The sequence below is a fragment of the Fusarium oxysporum genome, chromosome 8 (genome assembly GCF_000149955.1).
Source record: "Fusarium oxysporum f. sp. lycopersici 4287 chromosome 8, whole genome shotgun sequence".
Taxonomy (NCBI): Eukaryota; Fungi; Ascomycota; class Sordariomycetes; order Hypocreales; family Nectriaceae; genus Fusarium; species Fusarium oxysporum.
This window is the reverse complement of record NC_030993.1, coordinates 2390724-2412326: the sequence shown is the minus strand read 5'-3', so window position 1 is coordinate 2412326 and position 21603 is coordinate 2390724. Positions and strand designations below refer to the sequence as shown.

General features: G+C 50.1%; 6 protein-coding genes across 15 annotated transcripts; 4 read left to right on the top strand and 2 right to left on the bottom strand.

Moving 5' to 3' along the window:
* The first annotated feature begins 21 nt into the window (after positions 1–21).
* FOXG_03415 (uncharacterized protein) lies at positions 22–1680 on the top strand. Its single transcript, XM_018381137.1, has 3 exons — positions 22–96; positions 149–436; positions 484–1680. Exons 1-3 carry the CDS (start codon positions 79–81, stop codon positions 586–588), a joined length of 411 nt encoding a protein of 136 aa, XP_018237554.1. The 5' UTR covers positions 22–78; the 3' UTR covers positions 589–1680.
* A 44-nt stretch (positions 1681–1724) lies between these two features.
* FOXG_03414 (uncharacterized protein) lies at positions 1725–7299 on the top strand. 8 transcript variants are annotated; one of them, XM_018381130.1, is made up of 5 exons: positions 1828–2655; positions 2893–3512; positions 3974–6053; positions 6103–6597; positions 6647–7299. In XM_018381130.1, exons 2-5 carry the CDS (start codon positions 3099–3101, stop codon positions 7081–7083), a joined length of 3426 nt encoding a protein of 1141 aa, XP_018237547.1. In that variant the 5' UTR covers positions 1828–2655; positions 2893–3098; the 3' UTR covers positions 7084–7299. The 8 variants fall into 8 exon arrangements, with proteins under 8 accessions (XP_018237546.1, XP_018237548.1, XP_018237551.1 ...); XM_018381129.1 differs by having other exon boundaries at positions 1725–3512; XM_018381131.1 differs by having other exon boundaries at positions 1725–3512; positions 6103–7292.
* A 171-nt stretch (positions 7300–7470) lies between these two features.
* On the top strand, positions 7471–8620 carry FOXG_03413 (uncharacterized protein). Its single transcript, XM_018381128.1, has 4 exons — positions 7471–7606; positions 7705–7816; positions 7929–8026; positions 8084–8620. The coding sequence occupies exons 1-4, from the start codon at positions 7570–7572 to the stop codon at positions 8182–8184; spliced, it is 348 nt and encodes a 115-aa protein (XP_018237545.1). The 5' UTR covers positions 7471–7569; the 3' UTR covers positions 8185–8620.
* Positions 8621–9020: 400 nt separating this feature from the next.
* FOXG_03412 (uncharacterized protein) lies at positions 9021–12885 on the top strand. The gene is made up of 2 exons (XM_018381127.1): positions 9021–12267; positions 12325–12885. Exons 1-2 carry the CDS (start codon positions 9139–9141, stop codon positions 12691–12693), a joined length of 3498 nt encoding a protein of 1165 aa, XP_018237544.1. The 5' UTR covers positions 9021–9138; the 3' UTR covers positions 12694–12885.
* FOXG_03411 (NAD-dependent aldehyde dehydrogenase) lies at positions 12339–15031 on the bottom strand. 2 transcript variants are annotated; one of them, XM_018381125.1, is made up of 2 exons: positions 14806–15031; positions 12339–14743 (listed from the first exon to the last, which is right to left on the bottom strand). In XM_018381125.1, the coding sequence occupies exons 1-2, from the start codon at positions 14892–14894 to the stop codon at positions 12976–12978; spliced, it is 1857 nt and encodes a 618-aa protein (XP_018237542.1). In that variant the 5' UTR covers positions 14895–15031; the 3' UTR covers positions 12339–12975. The 2 variants fall into 2 exon arrangements, with proteins under 2 accessions (XP_018237542.1, XP_018237543.1); XM_018381126.1 differs by having other exon boundaries at positions 12770–14761.
* Positions 15032–15247: 216 nt separating this feature from the next.
* Positions 15248–21102, bottom strand: FOXG_03410 (phospholipid-translocating ATPase). 2 transcript variants are annotated; one of them, XM_018381123.1, is made up of 3 exons: positions 20232–21102; positions 16975–20174; positions 15248–16925 (listed from the first exon to the last, which is right to left on the bottom strand). In XM_018381123.1, the coding sequence occupies exons 1-3, from the start codon at positions 20688–20690 to the stop codon at positions 16016–16018; spliced, it is 4569 nt and encodes a 1522-aa protein (XP_018237540.1). In that variant the 5' UTR covers positions 20691–21102; the 3' UTR covers positions 15248–16015. The 2 variants fall into 2 exon arrangements, with proteins under 2 accessions (XP_018237540.1, XP_018237541.1); XM_018381124.1 differs by lacking the exon at positions 15248–16925 and having other exon boundaries at positions 16931–20174.
* Between the last annotated feature and the right edge of the window lie 501 nt (positions 21103–21603).

Genomic DNA, 21603 nt, shown 5'->3' with positions numbered 1-21603 from the left:
AAGGTCCGACCACGCTAGACCAATACATCGCGACAACCAGCGGTATCAAATATCATCATATTAAGCTACTATACCAGAATGGCTGAATCTTCACTGGTATGCTACGAAAAGAGTCTTGAGATATTTTGCGAGGCTAATAAATGGACAGACAAATGGCCACGATGCCCTTGAGGAGAAGCTCGGCCGATTGTCAAAGAAACCTGGTGTTAAAGCCAGCATCGTTCTTGACCGAACCACCGGCGCTATCCTGAAAACCAGCGGACAAATCGACGCTCTCCAGACCTCTAAGACGCGAACCACGTCGACTGCAACATCATTTTCCAATGAAGGTCCTGCACTAGAGGAGAGCGAAACGAAAGGAGTCGAGCAATTCGCCGCGATTGTCTGGAACTATGTGAATAGCTCCGGAAGCTTGGTTCAGGAGCTGGATGGTGAAGTGAGGATCATCACAGGCGTTACAGGCTCATAGCTAACACTCAGTAGGATGAGCTGAAGCTTCTACGGTTACGAACAAGGAAGCAAGAATTGGTCATTGTACCCGATCCCAAGTATTTACTTGTGGTTGTGCATGACACGCCTCCAGCTTGAGCTACGAAACATGCATATTAAGTCTTACCAATGCCTGGGCGTCCCAGATCTCCCACTTACCGACTTCCGCTGAAGGGCTAGGGGAGCAGTTTACCTTGATTCAAGAAAGATGTTCTGTTTCATCGACTGATCAACTGGGAGCGTGACGGGCCGTGGAATCGACAAGATGCAGGGATCATTACTGGTATGTCGCATTCGGGATGGTCTTGAGTGAGGCAAGACATCGTGAACGAAATTACGATTGATACACATAGGCTGGGGGAAGTGCAGGCATCTCTGTCATGCCTCGAAGGGAAGAAAGAAGAAGAGAAGCATACCAACATGGGTCAAGTGGGCTGGAGTCTGCGCCCTCGCGGCTATCCCGTTACCCGATTTCCTTTTACTGTGCTTCCCGTCACTACGGGACTATCACGGGGTCCGCGCGATGCCCAATGTCCGGCATGAACAATTGGGATGGGAAAGGCAAATAAATCCGTAGCTGTAAGTAGCCGCGTGTTTCGAAGGTTTAATGGGCCGAACAATTACAGCTGGATTGCGCCCCTTGTTTCACAAGGGCCCCATTGACGACGAAAATGGTGGTGGCCGGAGTGGAAACGCTAGGAGCCGTTGGAAAAGCTCACGGAAAGGCCTCATGGTGGTCATGACAATTGAGGATCACACATAGATATCGGCTACCAACACAATTGAGCAGCATTTCCGGTCCAAACTTGTAACGGACAAAGTTGCGAATGTGAGCTCCTTCTGCTTGGTCAATAACAAACAAGGTTCATACGGGGCAGCGCAGGAAAAACGGAACGCACGTACAAAATACGTGCGCACGTCCTTATCCTTGACCAGTATCCGTATGCGGGTAACGAAAACGCTCAACATTCAGGGTTACTCTGACTTGGAAGAAGGTTGTAAGGACTGCAAGGCTGATACATGGTCAATGGCAAACACGTCAAGTATCGATCATATGTCTGATCTCAAGAAGTCCCAAGTCTCAGATTATCAGAACTAATGTTGCTGACCAAGCGCGATATCGATCTAAAGTTCCGATATGATTTGTACTATTTTCGGCAAGATGACATTCCGAAACTAACGAGGGATTTCCAACTTGACCGTTTATTCACCTTGAAAGGCTTATTTATACCTTGTCTTGTCTTGTGACTTTTGCTTTACAATGCCAGGCCTTTGCCGAAGCGGCGAATTCTCCCTGGTTCGCTTCTCGCAACGGCGGTTTCGAAACACGTCGTCTTACTCCCTCCACTTTTATACATTGGCTTCCGCCAGAGAGGCCCACAAACTCCCGCAACTTCCAGCATCAGGATTCTCGAGTTTGAGGCTAAAAAGGCCTCCCTCCGGATGACAGGAAATGAACCCTGGTTACGTACAGTGCTGCCATTCTACGACAACATCGACCGTAGCAGTTCATATACCTACCTTGTTACATAATGAACTCTATAGTCGGGTCTTGACGCACATCACAAGGGCTAAGTATAACTTTCTTAGCATGTTTCCCATGTAACACACACTAGTGAGTCTAATTTGATGTTTGCCAACATTCGTACGGCAGACGAACTCTGGCATGATTGATAGATTGCGTCCACCTTCTCTTGCAAGGATCAATGCTTGCCCACGTATGCCGGGGGCCTTTGAAACTTCTGTTCTAATCATTGGGTATTCCGCACTCCGCTGCTCTGTAAGACTGGAGCGTACAGGACTGTACCATACAGTATGTATATAGACCGGGTCCTGGGTGCTATGCCGGCTTCCATATTGGATTCGGACCTGTATCTACTCACATCGATTCGAATCGCAGATCTTCCGTTTTACCCATATTACCCAGGTACATACAGCAATCCACGATCGTCCAGGTTGGTTCAAGGCCCACGCTTCCAAGGCTTCCTGGATATCCACGCGTGGGGACAGCTGCATGTTGCACGAACAAGAAAAGAAGCGGACACAAGAGAGACTCGGGAGAGAGGGGATTATATCTGCTGCATGGGATTGTGCACCAATGACCTGAGACAGCCGTTGAACTCCTGGAAAGGGAAAGCATTGTGTGCTTAGCATATTCATACGTACGTACGTGGATCAACCAACAAAGACCTATATTTGTATAGCAATACGGATGCAATGACAGCAATGGCTCCATTCTGTTCTCCGCCGAGTCATCTTTTTGAACCTCGAGTCCCCTTTCGTATTCCAATACAAATGCCTGGGGAGTTGTTGAAAGCTGGATGTTCTGGTGCCAGTTCAGACCGCAGTCCAACAACCCACGCAACGCAGACAAAGGAGCACCTAACTGACTGACGGCGGCAGTAGTTAGAGAAACCCATCAAACAAGAAGCCGTTGCTTTATAGCCTGTCTCCTTTATCCGGAGTGGGCTTGATGGTGCTTGTATCCAGGTCGACCTGCCCACGATCAACAAGATCAATCTGATCCTTCGGCGGCGGATGCCCGCATTGCGTCGACACTAACTGTTCTTACATGGAAGACCCGCGATCCATCGCAACAAGATCACAGTATGCCATTGAGCAAACCAAGGCCGTCTCCACGGCCATCTGCCACGAGCAGTTTCAGCGACACCACCAACAAATCAGGGCCAAAATTGACTGCTGAGAATAAGGATGCGCCGTCGCAAAAGCGACATGAACGGCAAAGGTCCCGGGCACTACTACTACCCCAGAGCGGCGCCACATTAACTACAACTACAGCCACCACCAGCATAATATCGACCAAATCTCCAATTGCTGATGGAGATGTTCCAAACGAAAACGATGAGAACGATCTCATTGACGATTCTGGTGCCATTGGTGCATCTGCATCAACCGGGGGTCGTTTTACAAGGCCAGACTATCTACTCCATGGTTTACTTGCACGAGCGAGGAACCGTGTAAAAGATCGAACTGGGCGAGACAAGGAAAAGGGCAACGGAGATGTAAGTCAAGATTTTGATAAGTTATTTACTGGAATTATTCCTGATGAGACACCCACCATCTCCTTCATAACTGCAAGTCATCCCTGATCAAAGCGCATTCTGAGAGACAATGGAAGATCAGACCACTGCTCAGCCCAGCTCAGGCCAGCCAACCACTGTCGCGTGCTAGGGCGATCTTCTCTCTCAGGTCATGCGATTGCCGTTCAGGGCCCTGAATTGGCCCCTCAATGGGCTCAGTTCGGGGGCGCCTTTGACCGATGGTATTATCCGGCTTAGAGATGTCATGATGGTCCAATGTCCGGTCATTCATGTCAATTGACTCGGTGACTCTTTTTCCTTTTTAGCACTATATTTTAGTTCCTTGTGACCCTGTCTGTTCCCTCAATTGCTTCCCTCCCCCTCTGTACTGTACTGTACTGCACTTCTGTCTCAGAACTAATTGCTCCCTTCGCTGCAAACAGACAACATCAACTGTTACAAGTCCAACCAAAGCCTTCTCTTCCTCCCCGCATTCTCCTCCGCCACGCGCCGCTCCTCCCGACCGAGGCTTCCGTCGTAAAGCCCCACCTCGAACTTCTACAGGCAGATCTCAAGGGACTAAGACGCCTTCATCGTCACAGTCGCCGTCACACTCACCACCACGGGCTCTCACTTCCCCGCGTTCACCACCAGATCAGAACAAGCCTCTTCCTCCTCCACCTCCTCTGCCGAACTCGGGTGCCTTGTCCGACAAGGAAAATGCCACTTCTCCTCCGTCCAAGCCCGTCTTGAAGCTGAATAGAATCATGTCTACTCTTACCGACTCAGAGATCGAGAAGCTCTTCTCTGGAGCCCCTCAGTACTTTGCCCGTAGCGAGGGCCACTGTTCTGGCGCCCCTAATCCCAGCGTCGCATTCCCCTTTGATGAGGCATTGGAGATTCGCGACCTCACTGATCATGTCCAAATTGAAGATAGAGCTTGGAGTGGTCTTACAGCATGGCCTCATCTAACTCGAGATCTCAATCAGGATGCCGCTGCCCGGGCACAGGCCGTTGACTCTCGCAAGGCCCATTTCTTCATCCGCTGTCGGGAACGTCCCAACATGTTGAGCATGCAAGGTCTAGAGAAGGGTACCATGGGCTTCTCAGCTGCCCTCGAACTCGCCGTTGGCGATGCCCTCGAAGAAGAGCAATTCGGCTTTGACAGCGTTGGTAAAAAGGCCCATGCCATTGTGGAGGCACGTGAGCGCATGCTTTCCTCTCTGGGCTACCTGCGTCGTCTCCCTGAGACAGAGCTGCTAGATCGTCTCAAGCGAAACGCCGAGCTATACCGGGTCAATGATCTTCGAAAGAAAACTTCCGTCCAGACTTATCAGGATCTCTTTCACACTTTCATGCGGCCATGCAATTCCGTTGTCGATAAGCGCGACCACTATAGCTTGACCAACCAGATTAATGCCTTGATCAAGTGTCTTGGCACCGCCAATGTTTGGTTTGACTTCACCCATGTCGAATGGAGGATCAGATTGGGTCAGATTCTTTGGGGAGGTGAAGACAATGATGAACTTGAGGATACTTCTTCCATCCACGACGCTAGTAGTGCCGGCGAACGGGCCGAGGAGAAGTATTGGCTTCTCATGCAGATTCTTGTTGCCACCGAACTCCTCATTCGATTAGATGCCATCACCGAGGGTGAAGAATATGGAGTCGAAGCTTTCCGACCTGTAGATGTTGTTCACTTCGAAAGAGCCGCCACTCCCATGGTCAAGTGGTCGCTTCATCTTGCCAGGAGCTGGCTCGACAATATCGAGATTGAGAAAATCAAAGAGGATCCACCAAGCGACGCTTCCGAGACAAAGGGAACAACTACTCCTCCGCCTGCGACCGGCTGGCTAGGCGCCCTCTTCAGTAAATTTATCGTCCGTCAACATCATGAAGACAAGACGACAGCAAGCCATACCTATACTATTAAAGGCCGCAACCCACAACAGCAGGTAGATGGGCTTACCCATTTTGCGAAGAAGCTACTCTGGCCCAACATCGACACATACGAGGGACTTATCGCGAAGAACGCTCGTCAATCGATTATTAATTCTGTGCCTAAGCCTGCATCTACGAATGCCTCTGAGAGATCATTAAAGTCTTCCGAGTCGAATGGATCTAAGCGGGGACTTTACTTTGGTGCCTGGGATCGTCCTGGTAGTCAGAAGGACAAGACTCGACCACAGCGACGAAAGCTTGCAGCGGCGCTTCACCCCTCCGGATGGCTTTCGAAATCATATATCTATGGTCTGGTACTCCCTGGAGATGGCATGTGCCATTTCCTGATGGCCACGCTTCTCGAAAACGATAGCAAAGCCATGGAGCGTTTGGGTTCGTTCGCTAACCTCTGTGGAGGTTTCGTCTATTCTGGCAAGAGCTTTTGGAGCACGTCATGCATCGTGGGCCGAGTTATTGCGGCAGGTCAGGGATCAGCCGAATGTATGGGATGGGTTTCCAGCGACATTCTGCCCCTGGGCATAGATGAAGGTTGGGTCAACATCGAAGTAGAAGAAGTGGCTGGTAGGTGTTATGTATCGGATGAGATGGGCATTAAGCTAACAGACAGCAGAGGACAAGGCGCATCTGGGCAAGAAAGCGAGACTTTGGGCAAAGAAGCGCGTTGAACGAGAATCATCCATCCTCGGAGATGCCGATGAATATTCTGTGTTCCCTGCCGACTTTATAATTCCCCATGAGAACAACTACTCTACGCCGCCACCGTTGATCAGCGTTACTTTACGGTCGCTTGAGCTTCTTTCTCCGGCCAACTCAATTCAGTCCACGCCCTTCACCAAGCTGACACCCCCTGCGAGTGTGAGCAACAAGGAACCCGAGTTGCTGTCATTCCCAGCCAATGTCAACTTTGCTGTGTCGATTGACGGATTTACGGCTGAGAACTTCTCATTCTCCCTGTCCTATGACATTAACTTTGTTACGGCACATCCATGCTCGCCGTCTCATCGTGTTCGATTTGTTAAGTCGCCATCAAGTCCGACAATCCAGCAGATCGATGTGTCTGGGTCTGACACGTTTGGGCAAGGTTCTCGACCTGCTCACAGAACAGGTAAGACCAAACGGTTTCTGGCCCATGTCTCGCAGCTAACTCTGGTCAGGCCATCCCTTACACAAATATTATAATTACACTGTTATTCATATTTCGGAGCTTCTAAAGCGGCAGCATGCTCCCCTTTCGGAGCTTCTGGCTGTTCCTCAAACTCACCGGCGTTCACCTTCGCGTATGGGTAGCGAACGAGTGCTTGTTATTGACTGTATCACCAACTTGTCCGAGGTTCCTCAATCTCCCACGATTGAGAGACTTACCTCAAAGTATAATATTGTTCAGCGAAGAGGTAGTTTTCCTGCTGCGGAACAGATGCATTTCGAGTCCAGAAAACGACAGTTTGGCTCCGACATGGAAATCCTGGTTCGTGCTCTTTGCGCCCAAAAGGGCTGGAACGCCATCATCAGTCGACGAAAGCGAGGATGCCTGGCTTGTGCTATTCGTGAAGCTGGCGCATTACAGTGGAAGGTTATCATTAGGGTGGAGTAGGAAAGGCTCGCCTATGTTGTAGCGAGCGTATGGTTTGGCGTTTATGTCGTGGGAGTATGCTGTGTTTGTGAAATGGGTACAAGGTTAAGTTTTTGTCTTGGGTTGGGTTATCATGATACATGTCTAGTACGCTGCTGATGGCCTGGGAGGATACCCGTTATGTATATATACACGAAAGAGATGTCTGAATTCATCCATTCTAATTTCTGCCCCGGGGTAACGCGACTGGTGAAGAGCTTCTATAATGTGAATATTCATGCTCTACTGTTGATAACTGATTCTTCGATCGTAGGCAGAGAATGTAATGATGTGCCTGTTGTATGAGAAGCCATTTCCTATTTAGGTAGGTCATTTCTACGCCACGCTACCCCACTCAAGGAAGCGCCACAACTCAAGCCTCCCCCGAGACGACAGGTCGCGCGAGCTAAGAGGTAATTGCGACAACCATTGAACAACCGTCACTCCTCCTCATTCACAGCAGCAAATATGTCGCCTACCAAGGACCCCAGAAGAGTTGACCTGAGTACGTTTACCCTCCAACTCTAAGTATCAGTCAATCACCTTGCGCACGAAGCACAATTCGATCATCACGATTGCGACTTGAAGCTAACTGCGTGACAGTCGTCCCTTACCAAGAGCCCAAGGGCTCAGGTGACTCGACCGATCTCTCCTCAACGATGTCTACTACCCTGCCAATGGCTGCTATGTTTACGCGCAACAAGATGGTTGGATGGTACGTTTGCCAAACGAGCCTTGAGGATGCAGAGATGTGGCGCGATGCGATGCGATGCGAATCGAAGCGAGATATGATATGCGGCCGGGTTGCTAACAAGGCTTGGTAATAGGGCGTCAGTTGTCTTCTCTATCCAGAGCTGGCTCGGCGAGAGCGAGGACTCGAAGAAGAACTCCACCACTCCTGGATACTTCTCCGTTGGCATGTCCAGTAAGACCACCCCTTTATCATTCGAGAATCGAGAATACGTGTTAACGGGACGCGCAGTTATGGCCCTTGCTGTTACTTACCTCCCTATGTTCCTCCCTCCCGTCGGTGGTAAGCAGGCCTCTGGTACCGAGGCCCCTGCCCCTGTCCCTCTGGCATAGTAAGCAAAGAGGCCGGGCTGTATATAACGGGAGGACTTGTGGAAGAGGAAAATCACCTTTAATTATTGCTGAGCGTTATCATTTCCAAGGTTCCAAATTGCTCCGTACTCTGGGGAGGGGGGAATTGATGGACAGGATATCTGCATTATGAGTTCTTGTAAGAATGAACGAGCTTTCAAGTCTAAAGAGTTCTGCATCCTTCACCCCATTCTCACGAACTATGACAACCTGACTTCGTTCAACGTGATTGTCGATGATTTAATACTATCCAGGAGTGAACAAGGGTCAAAAGTGTGTGTATTGGTCTTGATAGAAGTGCAACTATCATCACCAGGGCTGTTTGTAGTCAATGGTTTATTTTATTGCCTATACCTTCAAGGCCTTTCTTTCACAAATCTCAAGACAATGACATTAAGTCTCAGGTGAACAAGACGTGAGTAAATGGTTAGACAATGCTTTCATGTTGATAGATCCAAGGCACGCTGTGAAGAGCACTTAATAAAGATTATGGCTGTGTTACGGACTCAAATTCTATGAGAGTGAGGTTTCAGACTGTAAGACGTCAAGGATGGCTCATTATTGGTGGATGCTACTGATGACTTCAAAGCTTGAGATCAGACTTGCATAAAATACATAAGATTATTTATGAACAGGGTCCAATGACAGTACAGGTAGAAGGGGACCTTCAGTACCGCGGGGTTACCTGTTTCACAGTGCTTTACGCGGGCCACGTATAGAGGGGTTATGCGCTAGTGACATAAATATCAGAGATACCGTTCACCAAAACTTGGACTGCTGAAGACTCATTATTATGACACCCTCAATCCGTTGCTGGGGCAATTCATTATGTCATTTTTGGACGATAAACGATACACTCATGCAAAGTCCCTTGTACTCAACGGCTTCACCAAACTGCACATACCCTCACGACGACACTCACCGCCCGGCGTATGAATGAAGTACCCTGACGACCTTTCAAACCGGTCGCCTAATAAACATATCAATAAACCAAAGCCCGGTGGTCGTTTTGCATTTAAACCACAAACGACCCTCTCATCAAAACAACAACCTGACTTCTCCAAACTTGCCCCACGCCAAACGCATTCCAAGACACGTCTCAGCGATTCTACTGCTCTTCGAGACCTCGGCGCCATGGTCAACGAACGGGCGCCTCCCAAGGTGCCTCTAAACTCCATCACTCCGAATGGGGAGAATACGTCCCGCGAGTTGTCTCCCGACGATGATATCACTGCCCTTGTCCGTGGTATGAGCTCGCTCAAAGGCAAAGTTCGGGGAGATATGAACGACCCCTTTAATTCCGCCGGCGCAACCAACACACCCACATTTGGTCATCCTACCAAGATGATGTCCTCTCGTAAGCAGAGAGCAGACCCTTTCATACGGCAGAAGACACGACCGGAACACCACCTCGATAGCCGAAGCAGCAACAGCAACAACGGTGCTAGAATCACAGGCCCTCGAGGTCCGGTATACCAGGATCGAAGGCCACCACCAATGCCCATGTTCAGCTCAGGTGCACCCTCTGCACCACCAGTTGCATCCTCATATGCGCCCCCAAAACATTACGGCGAGGAGACTTTCTACACAGATCCTGCCAAGGCGAGTGCTGATCTGAAGGCATTGCTTGAGGGTGGCATGGAGGAGGGCGAAGAGGAAGGTGGAGAACAGAGCCAAGCTGATGGCGAAAAGAAATCAGAAGATCCAAAAGATCCCAAAGACGGCACAGTGGATGGCCTCAAGGTCAAGCTACTACCGCACCAGGTCGAAGGAGTTGAGTGGATGCGAGGACGAGAACTTGGCCCTGTAAAGCGAGGAAAGGTCCCCAAAGGAGGCATTCTCGCCGACGACATGGGTCTCGGAAAGACTCTTCAGACCATTTCACTCATCCTCACCAACCAGAAACCAGCTAAGGACGCCCCTGGATGGAAGAAACACTTTGAGAAGATCGAAAAGACAACCCTGGTGGTGGCGCCACTTGCTTTGATTCGACAATGGGAACACGAAATTAATGATAAAGTGGAAAAGACCCATGGCCTCAAAGTCTGCGTACATCATGGACCGAATCGTACGAAGCGATTTAAGGAGCTCGCTCTCTACGATGTTGTAATCACAACTTATCAAATCCTGGTTTCTGAACATGGCAATTCCTCAGATGCCGAGAATGGATTGAAAACGGGATGCTTTGGCTTGCACTGGTGGCGAGTCGTTCTCGACGAAGCCCATACAGTCAAGAATCGCAATGCAAAGGCTACCAAGGCTTGCTACGCCCTAAACTCCGAATACCGATGGTGCTTGTCTGGTACACCTATGCAGAACAACCTCGATGAACTCCAGTCCCTCGTCAAATTTCTCCGCATTCGACCCTACGACGATCTCAAGGAGTGGAAGGAGCATATTGATCTACCCCTGAAGAATGGCCGCGGTCACATCGCCATTCGCAGACTACACAGTCTTCTCCGATGCTTTATGAAGCGAAGAACCAAAGAAATCCTCAAGGAAGCTGGCGCGCTTAACCCTGGTGGTAAGCCTTCCGCCGAGGGTGAGGGGTCCTCAACAAGCTTCAAGGTCACCGAACGAAAGGTTGTTACTATATCGACTGCATTGTCACCTGCAGAGCGCAAGTTCTACGATCGATTAGCTGCTCGAGCAGACCGAAGTATCGAGCAGATGATGCAAGGCAGAGTCAACTATGCCAACGCTTTGACTCTGCTGCTCCGCCTACGCCAGGCCTGTAATCATCCCAAGCTGGTTGAGGGCAAGCTGGAGAAGGACAAAGACGCAATGTCGACAGACGCTACCCAGAAGACCCAGGATACGGACATTGATGCCATGGCTGACATGTTCGCCGGTATGGGCATCGTTTCTAAGGACTGTAATATATGTGGGCGAGGCTTGAGTGCCGAGGACAACAAGTCAGGCAAAGACATCTGCTCCGACTGCCAGGATGACCTAGCATACTTTAACAACCATGTAAGGCCAGAGCGGTCAGAGCGACCCAAGAAGTCCAAGAAGCCCAAGGATAAGAGCAAGAAGAAAGACAAGGAGAAGGAAATAGTTGACGAAAAGGTCATTGACAGGCAAATTGTTGAGGTTGACGATGATGATGAAGATGACGACGAGTCCCCTAAGAAGGCCTCGGGGCGACCTCGCCACCGAAACACGGTAGTTGACAGTGATGACGAGGATGCAGAGTCCCCAAAGAAGACAGCTCGCCAGCCTCGGAATCGCAACGCCATCGTTGACAGCGATGATGAGGAAGAAGAGGCCGAAGGCTCATGGCTTGTACCCGAGGATCAGCAGGGCTCCATACATCTAGGAAAGGCTGGTGGCGAAGAAGATGAGAATGCTGAGGGTGGAGGCGACTGGATTGGCTCCGATGACTCAGAAGACGAAGAGAGCAAGGTTGAAGACAAGAGTAACTTGAGCAGCTTTATTGAAAACGACGAAAGCAAAGCGGACATGGCTTCTGACTCTGATGACTCCTTGGCATCATTGACAGATATCACAAAGCGCATGGCTGCCCAGACGCTGGACGATGGGCCATCTCATGCAGCTGACACCACAAATGCAGGCACAGATGCCGATACTACGGCCGCCGATACCACCGCTGCTGATACGACAGCTGTTTCTCGATCATCAGCCTCAGATTCGGGATCTGACTCTGGCTCTGATTCTGACTCCAATGAATCAGATGTCTCGTCTGAAGAAGACGACAGCATTTTCTATCCATCCCGCGATCCCAACTCCCCTCAAGTTCTTGCTTCTTCCAAGATTCGAGAGCTCATCAAGATTCTTCAGAGTGAAGTCAAGGAACACAAGTTCATTGTCTTCTCTCAGTTCACTTCTATGCTTGATCTCGTTGAGCCCTTCTTCCGCAAGGAACGATTCCGCTTTGTCCGTTACGATGGCAGCATGAAGAACGATCAGCGCGAAGAAAGTCTACGAAAGTTAAGAGGCGATCCTGAGACCCGCATCCTGCTGTGTAGTTTGAAGTGCGGTAGTCTAGGACTCAACCTCACGGCAGCGACCCGAGTTGTCATCCTCGAGCCCTTCTGGAACCCAGTATGTTCTCCTATCCTTAATCCACTTTACATACCACGATGCTAACTTCTTTGCTAGTTTGTCGAAGAACAGGCCATTGATCGTGTCCATCGTCTGACCCAGACAGTCGACGTAATTATCTACAAGCTCACAGTCGCTCAGACTGTCGAGGAGCGTATCCTCGAGCTGCAGGAGAAGAAGCGCGAGCTGGCCGAGCAGGCCATCGAGGGTGGCATGCGTAAGGAGGCTCTCAAGCTCGGTATCAATGAGATCATCAACCTCTTCAAGCCAGGATCTTCGGAGAACCCAGTTGTTATTGGCGCTGATCCCTCCGCTGTCGGCAACGAGAGCTTCAATGGCAACGAGCGTAGATCTGCGGCTTCATCGCAGAGACGGCCAGGGCGGCCTAGAAAGGAAGAGAGTGAAGTGTATGGTCGACGATGGTGAAGCAATTGCTTGCAGTAGACATTAACGATGAGATGGTCATGGTTGGAAAAGGTGTTCAAGAAGGCTTAGGATTTATGACGTGGCGCAATGAATTATTCTTGTTTTGGCATTAACGATACTGTTTATTATCTACGTTTTTTAATCAACTGATCTGCTCATAGCTCATGAGAATTATGTTCATCCTGTGCCGTATTGCACTTCAGCCAAGACATGCATGTCCTGGCCTGGCACCCTGCATGTGTCTTCAGTCTTTTCATCTCTTCCGATCTCTATGGCTCCCATCTACATGTTTGTGAGAATATTGCCGAGACCCTTGAGCTTTCGCAAGGGAGCTCCATAGCCCAGCTCCACAACACCGTGTGTGAACTTCCAGCTATCGGGCTGGCTCTTGATAGGGTACTGCACTGGGGGAGGGATACCAGTGCGGATACCCAGCCAGCCGAAGCGATCCTCACAAATGGCTTTCATGTTGCAGAGTCCGCGTAGACCCTCTTCGCCTGCAAAGCGGCCGTAACCAGAGCCACCAACACCACCAAAGGGCAACTGGACGGCGTAGTAGACGGCGAAGTCATTAACAGCGACCATGCCGGCGCGGAGGCCCTTGACGATGGGCTGCAAGTTGGGATCACGCTCAGAACCGTGAACAGAGGCACCGAGGCCAAAGTTGGGAGCGTTGGCGATGGCGAGGATATCTTCAGGGGAAGACGACTTGGCGCGGAGGAGAGTAAGAACAGGAGCGAAGCACTCATTTTGTGCAATACGCATGTCAGGGGTAACGTCGGCAAGGAAAGTTGGCTGGAAATAGTGGCCAGTGGGATATTCAGGATGGTTATAGCGTTTGCCACCAGCAAGGAGACGGGCTCCTTGGGCGACAGCCTCAGCGATGAGTTCCTCAAGGCGGTCAAAGGAGGCGTCAGAGATCATGGCACCGACATCGGCCTCAGGGCCCAGACGTAAGGCGTTAACACGAGGAGCAAGCATTTCGACAAGCTTATCATGGATTGCACGAGGGGCGATGACTCTCTCGATACCAATACAGTTCTGGCCAGCAGCTTGGAAGGTTCCACGGAGAATGACTTCGGTGATGCGCTTGAGGTCCCGAGAAGCAGAATCGAGAACAATGAAGGGATCCTTGCCACCAAGCTCTGCGACAACAGGAGTAAGGCTCTTGGCCGCGCTAGCAGCAACATGATGGGCGACAGACTGAGAACCGATGAAGGTGATGTGGCTGATACCAGGATGTGAAGTAAGATGCCCGGCGGTTTGAGGCCAGCACACGACTGTCTGAACAAGCTGAGGATCATGACCATGGGCAATGAGAGCGCCACGAGCGATGTTGGTAAAGTACTGACTAGACCAAGCAGTCTGCTCAGAAACCTTGACAAGAATACCGTTACCAGAGAAGAGGGCGCTGATGACGGGACCGATGAAGTTGTGGAAGGGATAGTTCCAGCTGACAAGAGCAGCAACAACACCAAGAGGTTCATAGTGGACAGTGTTGCGCTTGTACATCATGAGAAAGTTGGTAGGACGACGAGACGGGCGCAGTGCAGCTTCACCATGGTCGAGAGTCCACTTGAGCTTCTCAGCTGTGACAAGAATCTCTCCCAACTGAGCATCCACCATAGTCTTTCCACTGTCCAAGCACGCAATCTTGACAATGTCCTCAGCATTGTCGAGAACGTGCTGCAGCAGCGAGCGCAACACAGCACGGCGTTCCTCGAAGGTTGTCTCAGCCCATACCTTCTGCGCAGCCGCCGCGGCGACAACAGCTCGATCGATAGCAGCGGGTGTAGAAGGGTTGATTTGTCCTAAAAACTGGCCAGTAGCTGGTGCATAGCATTGAACGGCCGAGCTGCCAGAGACCCTGACTGAAGGGGCGTCAACGGTGGAGTAAGGCTCGGGGATCTTGGGCGCGGGGACGGTGAACTTGCGAGGACGACCGGTGGCTGCTTTGATAGAGGCTGTAGCGATAGCGTTTGTGAGGCGGAGAATTAGAGTTGCAACGACAATTGCAGCGACTGTCCCAACGGCAGAGACTATAGATTGCCTGTGAAGAGTGAATTAGCTTGTAGGTCAAGGTCAATGGCTCGTAGCTAAAGTATAACGTACGAGATGTTGTGCTCTGCAGCAAACTCATTGCACCTCCGCCAAGCGGTAAGGAGCAATGGTTCTTGATTCTCCATTGCAGATTCTGACATGATCGATTTGTCTTTTCCGCAGAACGTAGAGAAGCCTTTGACCGCAGAAATTGTACGTCCCCTTTATATCATGCGACAACTGGAGATGGTCCAAGTCGGATGGTGGGTGTTATTTAAAGTGGGAGTCTGAGGTCCCCTTCTTTGAATTGGATTTAGGTGGATAGGCAGGTACGTACCGTAGCTAGCTTCAGGGACTCTTCCTTCCACTCACTGTTCCTGCCAAGCCTTGACCGCCAAGGGAAACGACCCGCCGTATTCGTACTCGCCCTTAATGTGACTGTGAGGCTCATCAACTCGAACCATAAAGCAACGTAAGGCCACTACAGAGAATGAATGCCATATAAAGTCACCACCACCAGCATCAAGGGACCCAGACTTAATATTGAATTTGCATATCGTCTTATTGATTTTCGTCTCTGGTCTCCAAAAGGAGATGACAACCTGATTATATAACCGCTTCTTATTTACAGCATCAACACCGCTGTCTTCTCCCACTCTTTCTTTCTTTCATTCATGCTCGCTTTCTGGCCTGTGACATCCTCCCCAGCATCAATCAACCGGTCTCCTCATCTCGCTATTCTCCCTCTCTTCGACAGCGCAATAATGAAATGTATCTTCGTCAGAGAATGGGTTTGCTGCTTTCCAGCTCTAAAGATGCTAAAAAGAAAAGTGTGAAACAACATGGGAGATGAAGGAAGACTAAAAGTGATAGTACCGAAGCCACCAAAGAATCAATTCATACAAAAAAAACAGAAACCCCTTTTGCATTTCCCCTTTATAACGCCCTGCGTGTGTAAAAGCAAACCTCCTAGCTCAATGCAGTTGAAGCATAGGGGGTATTATAAAATGAAATAAAAATAATAAAAAAATAAAATAAAAAAAACCAATTCGACCTCGTTGCTTTCGTTGCGTGCTAAAGCGCATGAGCATACAAAGACCGCGGAAAGCAACTCATAGATCGCTCATGCAGATCGTAAGTGCATCACTGGCCGTCTGAGGCCTGGGATATCAAAAGCAAGGAAAGGTCGAGAGAAACAAAACTCGGCAGCGGGTCCGCAGAGCCGTGTCGTCAGCAATAGTCGAGTTGAGCATAATGTACAGCGAGATTCAGAGAGCCGGAATTATATGTTGGCACTCTTAGTCAACGAAAGTCCTCTAAGTCGAGGGCGGAATCGACCTCCTTGCGATTGACTTGACTCGATCCTTGATAATCTCGCTGCTGATGTAAAGTCGTTGCTGGCTTCAAAGCTGGGTCTCACCCTGTCCATCGAGGCTCGCATACGGTCGTATGATGGTCGCGCTCGGTCAATCGATGGCCGGGCTTGCATTGGTACATCCAACGATATGCGATGCGCCGTGTAATTGGTCGAGTCGCTGCCATTTTGGCTGTGTTGATTGTATGTCGTGGTTCGTGTCGCTGTTGAGGGAGGGTAAATGGGTCGTAGATCCTCATCGACACTGCCATAGGCCACGTGCTTAGGCATCTTCTTTGACCTCCTTGAGCTCTTGGATGACTTGGACTTGTCACTCTTGGTGTCTGCAGTGAGAGGATCACTGGTCTCTTCAGCCTGGTAGAGATGTGCGAATTTACCCATTCGTTCCTGCTCACGAATGATATCAACATCGTAAGGCCAGTACACTTTCTGAAGAGCCTTGATGGCAAATCGTGGGAAGAGACAGATAACAGGTACAAGGAAGAAACATGCCCAGAAGGTTGCCTCTCCATAGACCTGTGCAGCAGTACCATAGAAGAACGCCGACGAGGTGAAGGAAGTGTACACTCCAGTCCAGAAGAAAATGAATACATCAGAGATGACAACAATGAGCACCATCAGCCAATCCCAACGATAGGTGTTGATCAGAATGTACATGTTGATCGTGATGACGGCGGGGTGAGCAACGTAGGCGCCAAATCGAAGGCGGTCCTCTACGCCAAGACCATTGCCAGTCAAGAAGGTGCCAGGCATAAACAGAAGATACGGAATGAAGAAAACCATGATGGACTGATAAACACCATCAATCATGTAGAGCCTTTAGCCGAGTTAGCACAGAGCATCGATATCAAGGACAGTTTACTTACCAGAACTTGAGCTGGGTCCACTCCAGTCGCTCGATACCTCGTCGGTAGAGCTGAGGAACAGCCAACGATACCTTGTCAGACACGTCCTGATCCAGAACACCCATAATAGCGACAGGGACCGAAGTGAAGAAGAGGTTGAACATGAGAATGTACGTGTAGTCGAAGAGATAGGTCATATCCATATCACAATAGATCTCGTACCAGAAAATGGAGAAGGTCCAGACCATGTTCTTGTAAAAGAAATTGCTGATACTCTCTGCCAGACGGCGGTATGACCATCGACCATGGACGAGCACCAGTCTCTGAAGGAATCGGAATTGAGCAATAGCATAATCAGAAGACATGGCCGCTTGACGGCCTTCAACACCAGCAATACCGACACCAACATCGGCTTCCTGAATCATGGCAACATCGTTGGCACCATCGCCAATGGAAAGAGTCATGACATCGAGACCGTTCTTGACCATAGCCACAACGGCAGCCTTCTGTGCAGGACTGACTCGACAGCAGAGAACCGACTTGCACTGCTTGCAAAGCAGAAGAAACTTTTGCTTTAGGCGATCGTTGAGTACCCATCGGAGTGTAAAACCATCGATGACAAGTCCGTGGGTTGGGGCGGGCGGTTCGTGGTTCTTCTTGGCAAGCGCGAGATCATGGTCGCTACCAGTAACACCAAAAGTCTGAAGGTTGTCGTCCAATAGTCTTTCTGCCATATCAAAGAAGGTCTCGTCGGTGATCTCGCCTGTCTCGTCCTCGTCGACCTTCAGGTGAATCAATTCCATGTCATTGTTTAGAAGGTTACAAGAGAAGCCGATATTAATAGCAGTCTCAACTTTGTCGCCAGTGAGAACCCAAAGCTTGATACCAGCATTACCTAAGAGAGCAATTGTGTCGGGAACTCCATCTTGCAAACGATCCTCGATGGCGGTACCACCAATAAGGTAGAGATCTTGTTCAATCAGCTCGGCCACGGATTCCAGCTTCTCTTCCCGCTCTTCGAGGGCAGAAGCAGCTGCATCGTGTTCTTTCTTCCAAGCTCGGTAGTCCTGCTCGGAAACTTCCTTGTGGGCAATGCAAAGTGTTCGAAGACCTTCGCGGGCAAACATTTCGAGATGCTCGGCAGTTGTCTTTCTGAGCTCCTTCTGTTCGCCTCGTTTAAGGCGAGAGTAGATGATACTATCTGCACCTTTGCAGAAGAGAACGATGCGGCCATCGGGCATCCGGACAATTGAGCTCATTCGCTTTCGACTAGAGTTGAATTCAAGAGTGTTGAGGATTTGATAATGTCGATCCTGGCCCATAACGTTCAGATTGATGCCTTCGCCAGAGCTTCCGAGAACAGTGAAACCCATATCACGAGCAGTAGCAACCAAGGCTTCTTCATCTGGCGATTGCGCCTTGAAAATCATTTTTGGTTTGTCACCATCAACCTTCTCAGCCATCACAGTATGACAGAGAGCCAGGGCGAGCATGAAATACTCATTAGCTGCCTGCTGCTCGGGGCCTGACTCGCCAGCGAGATCGGAAACAAAGTCAGGAGCAATGAATGTCAAAGCCTCGTCGTGAAGATATGGGTTGTCGTGGATTTTACGAAGACCAGCAAGCGCCCGAACTTTGGCGTCAGCAATCTCGGCGCGAGCCCTCTCTGCTTCTTTCTCAACATCGATGCCAAGTCGCTTCTGCATTCCTGCCTGAGCCTCCGTGTAAGCTTCTCCGTATGGCTGTCCATTGATCGTTGCCTTCTTGAACTCCATGACGTTTTGTGTGAGAGTACCGGTTTTGTCGGAAAAGATGTATTCGATTTGGCCAACATCGTCCGAAATGTTCCATGACTTGGGAATACATGGTTGATCGATCGGTTCGTAGTACATCTCCACATCGCTGTAAATAAAGATAGCCTGTAAAGTTCGTACAATTTCCAGCGTGATATAGAGCGAAATAGGGACCAAGTTCTGGAACAGAATAATGGCAGCCCAGAAAGTGATAAATCCGCTCATAGCTGGTTTGCCGCCAATGGACCCGAAGTCGAAGAAGTGAAGAGACGCATCTGTCTTTGCCCATGCGACACCGTTTATTATAGCGGCGAGCAAACACATGATAAGCAAGATACCGAAGTTACACACGACATTGAAGTTCATCTCTCGAGCAATGCGAGCACGCTTACTAGGAGTGATACCAGCGTTCATCATGATTTTGGTGTCATGTCCGGTATAAATAACTACACCAACAATCCACTCGGTATTCCGGAGGTTGCATCCACGTAGGAGGAGGTTGTCGATGGTGATAGGTTCCGTCATATCCTCGGGCTCGTCGTCGAGGTAGCCGGGGACATTTTGCTTCCACTTGATGGCACCGTTATACTTGTAGAGGTTTGGTTGAGGTCCCTCACTTTCGATCACAAACTCTGCACGTTCGCAGTCTCTAGCATGCTTTAGACCTCGGCCGCAACGTAAAGCCTGGCGGACTTTCAGGTTAGTTTCGCCGTCCAGATTCTTGGTTTCGACATAGCAGCCTCCATCAGGATCGGAGGTAGATAGAATGATGACATCAGCGGGCAATTCTTCGTCATTATATATACGAACGAAATCGCCAACGACGAGACTCTTCCAGGTATCCTTTTGAAATCGAGCACCGGATGAGGGGTGGTTGTAGTTGATGATATCAGACTTCATCTGCGATAAAGCTGCTGCGCGCTTGGCATCTTGCTGGTCAGGCATCTCAAATTGTGCAGGTGTAGCCTGAGGTGAAGGCGATGGAACAGGGGTCATCTGAATATCCTCTCGGGCGGACATGAAGGACTCGCGACCGGTGAAAGGCGATGCAATGGACTGTCGCATGGACTGACGAGTTCGGTGTGTCTCGACTGAAGGCCGAGGCGCATCATCCTCCGCAGGGCCGGCCTTCCGCTTCGCCCTCTCCTCCTTCGCCTTCTTGGACCACAGAGATTGAGTTGCTCGCCAGATAGAACCGAAGAATTTTGAGTTGGCCTTCTTGAATTGACGCCACATGGAAACGTCGCCTTCCATAACATTGACGTTGTTCCAGTTTCGTAATCGGTGGACAGGAGCATTGTTGAGTTCGATGTCGAGAATAGTTCGTCGGTAATCTTCAATGGCATCCTTGATAGCAGTCACTGCAATAATGAAAATCAACGGAACGGCGTTGAGACCTGGATTGACACCACCAAAAATTGGAAAGATCTATTTCAAGGTTAAGGGTTACTCGCGAGGGTAAAGGGGGGCGGGTGGTCAACTTACGACCAGGATAACCAAGAACAAGAAAAATATATTAGCAACATTATGGAATTGAAACCACAAGTTTTTAGGAACGAATGATAGAGGCGTATATTTGGCTGTTCGGATTTTATTTCGCGTGAAGACTTGAGTGGGATGGCCGTTTTCATCCAAAAGCTCTTCAGGCAGGGGCTGGTTAAAGAACAAGGTGCGGTTCTCGTGATCCTCGTCCTCCTCACCACCATTCAGGTCTTCGGGGTTCGCTTGGGGCGGTTGGCCATCGTCACCGCGAGGGTCGGATCCGTCGGAGGGGGGGTTCTTCTCATTGGAACCAGTCTTCTTATGTCCCATACGTTCGAGTAGAGAATTGCGTTTGTTGTTGCTACTGTTGACACTTTTTCTTTGTGTGGCCCATCGCGATCTTTGAGTAGCACTGAGGGCCTGCGGATCAAGGTGGCCGTCAGAGGTTGTTGTTGTGGTCATGATGAAGTCGCGGGCAAGCGCCCGATCGGCCCCTCGATGCCAGCCAGATTGGGGAAACTGAACGAGTCCAAGTCGGAGTCGAGAGAAGCGAGAGGCGTCTGATTAAGCGTATATGGTACAGAGTCGAAGTGAATGGAGCAGGTACAATTGAAGCAACACCAGCTGCTCGTCAAGAATTACTATTGGCGGCGACGATGTGATAAACTCGAGTATGAAACGGCTTCGCCAGGACCGTTTGAAAATCGTCGAAACGGTAGAAGAAGGTGAACGTGGAGAGAGTAAAGGTAAGGTTGTTGATGGTGACGAGATGACGGGACTGACGAGAAGAACGGGCTGGCTGGAAGAAGGTACAAGGGGAATTGAATTGTGTAAGCAAAGGCAATAGAAAGAACGGGGCGGCAAGGGAAAAAAGCTACGGTGGACTTTGGAGAGACGAGAGACCCTCCCCGGGCCCCGTCCCGTCCGCCAGTTAAAGTGAGTGGCCGCCAGAGAGCCTGAGACTCTAGCACTCTGGGATAGCCATTTCTGGGCGGTACCCGCTCGAGACATCCGCTGGGACTCGCTGATGAGCGCTGCTGAAGGGAAATGGGCAGTGGAAAGTGGGTGTCGGGGGCGTGGGTCGCAGGCTTCTTGTGGGTGGGTGTGCGTGGGGAGTCTTGATCCCGGCCCATCCGACGCACTCTTTCATCTACCCGGAATGTACCCCCTAAGTACTCATGGATCTGCTCCTGCATACAGATTGGATCCTGTGGATGCTTGCATTGGATGGATTGGATTCTCACGATTGTGATGCGCTGTCTCGCATTGTGTACTAGCAGCTAAGCTTCTTTGCAGTGCTTACATACCTACCTTACCTTTACAGCCGTGACAAGGCGGTGTTGTCGCATTGCTGCTATACATTCAATGTCATTAT

What these genes read in the sequence shown, in the direction of transcription:
- FOXG_03413 (XM_018381128.1), top strand. Translation starts at nt 7,570, where the DNA reads ATGTCGCCTACCAAGGACCCCAGAAGAGTTGACCTGA. An exon ending in CGCAACAAGATGGTTGGATG is followed by an intron (nt 7,817 to 7,928) that starts GTACGTTTGCCA and finishes GCTTGGTAATAG; the next exon opens with GGCGTCAGTTGTCTTCTCTA. An exon ending in CTTCTCCGTTGGCATGTCCA is followed by an intron (nt 8,027 to 8,083) that starts GTAAGACCACCC and finishes CGGGACGCGCAG; the next exon opens with TTATGGCCCTTGCTGTTACT.
- FOXG_03412 (XM_018381127.1), top strand. Translation starts at nt 9,139, where the DNA reads ATGAAGTACCCTGACGACCTTTCAAACCGGTCGCCTAATAAACATATC. An exon ending in TCGAGCCCTTCTGGAACCCA is followed by an intron (nt 12,268 to 12,324) that starts GTATGTTCTCCT and finishes CTTCTTTGCTAG; the next exon opens with TTTGTCGAAGAACAGGCCAT.
- FOXG_03410 (XM_018381123.1), bottom strand. Translation starts at nt 20,690, where the DNA reads ATGACCACAACAACAACCTCTGACGGCCACCTTGATCCGCAGGCCCTC. An exon ending in TGTTCTTGGTTATCCTGGTC is followed by an intron (nt 20,175 to 20,231) that starts GTAAGTTGACCA and finishes ACCTTGAAATAG; the next exon opens with ATCTTTCCAATTTTTGGTGG. An exon ending in TGGACCCAGCTCAAGTTCTG is followed by an intron (nt 16,926 to 16,974) that starts GTAAGTAAACTG and finishes ACTCGGCTAAAG; the next exon opens with GCTCTACATGATTGATGGTG.
- FOXG_03414 (XM_018381129.1), top strand. Translation starts at nt 3,099, where the DNA reads ATGCCATTGAGCAAACCAAGGCCGTCTCCACGGCCATCTGCCACGAGC. An exon ending in CGAAGTAGAAGAAGTGGCTG is followed by an intron (nt 6,054 to 6,102) that starts GTAGGTGTTATG and finishes AACAGACAGCAG; the next exon opens with AGGACAAGGCGCATCTGGGC. An exon ending in TCGACCTGCTCACAGAACAG is followed by an intron (nt 6,598 to 6,646) that starts GTAAGACCAAAC and finishes AACTCTGGTCAG; the next exon opens with GCCATCCCTTACACAAATAT.
- FOXG_03415 (XM_018381137.1), top strand. An exon ending in TTCAGGAGCTGGATGGTGAA is followed by an intron (nt 437 to 483) that starts GTGAGGATCATC and finishes AACACTCAGTAG; the next exon opens with GATGAGCTGAAGCTTCTACG.
- FOXG_03411 (XM_018381125.1), bottom strand. Translation starts at nt 14,894, where the DNA reads ATGTCAGAATCTGCAATGGAGAATCAAGAACCATTGCTCCTTACCGCT. An exon ending in GCTGCAGAGCACAACATCTC is followed by an intron (nt 14,744 to 14,805) that starts GTACGTTATACT and finishes CACTCTTCACAG; the next exon opens with GCAATCTATAGTCTCTGCCG.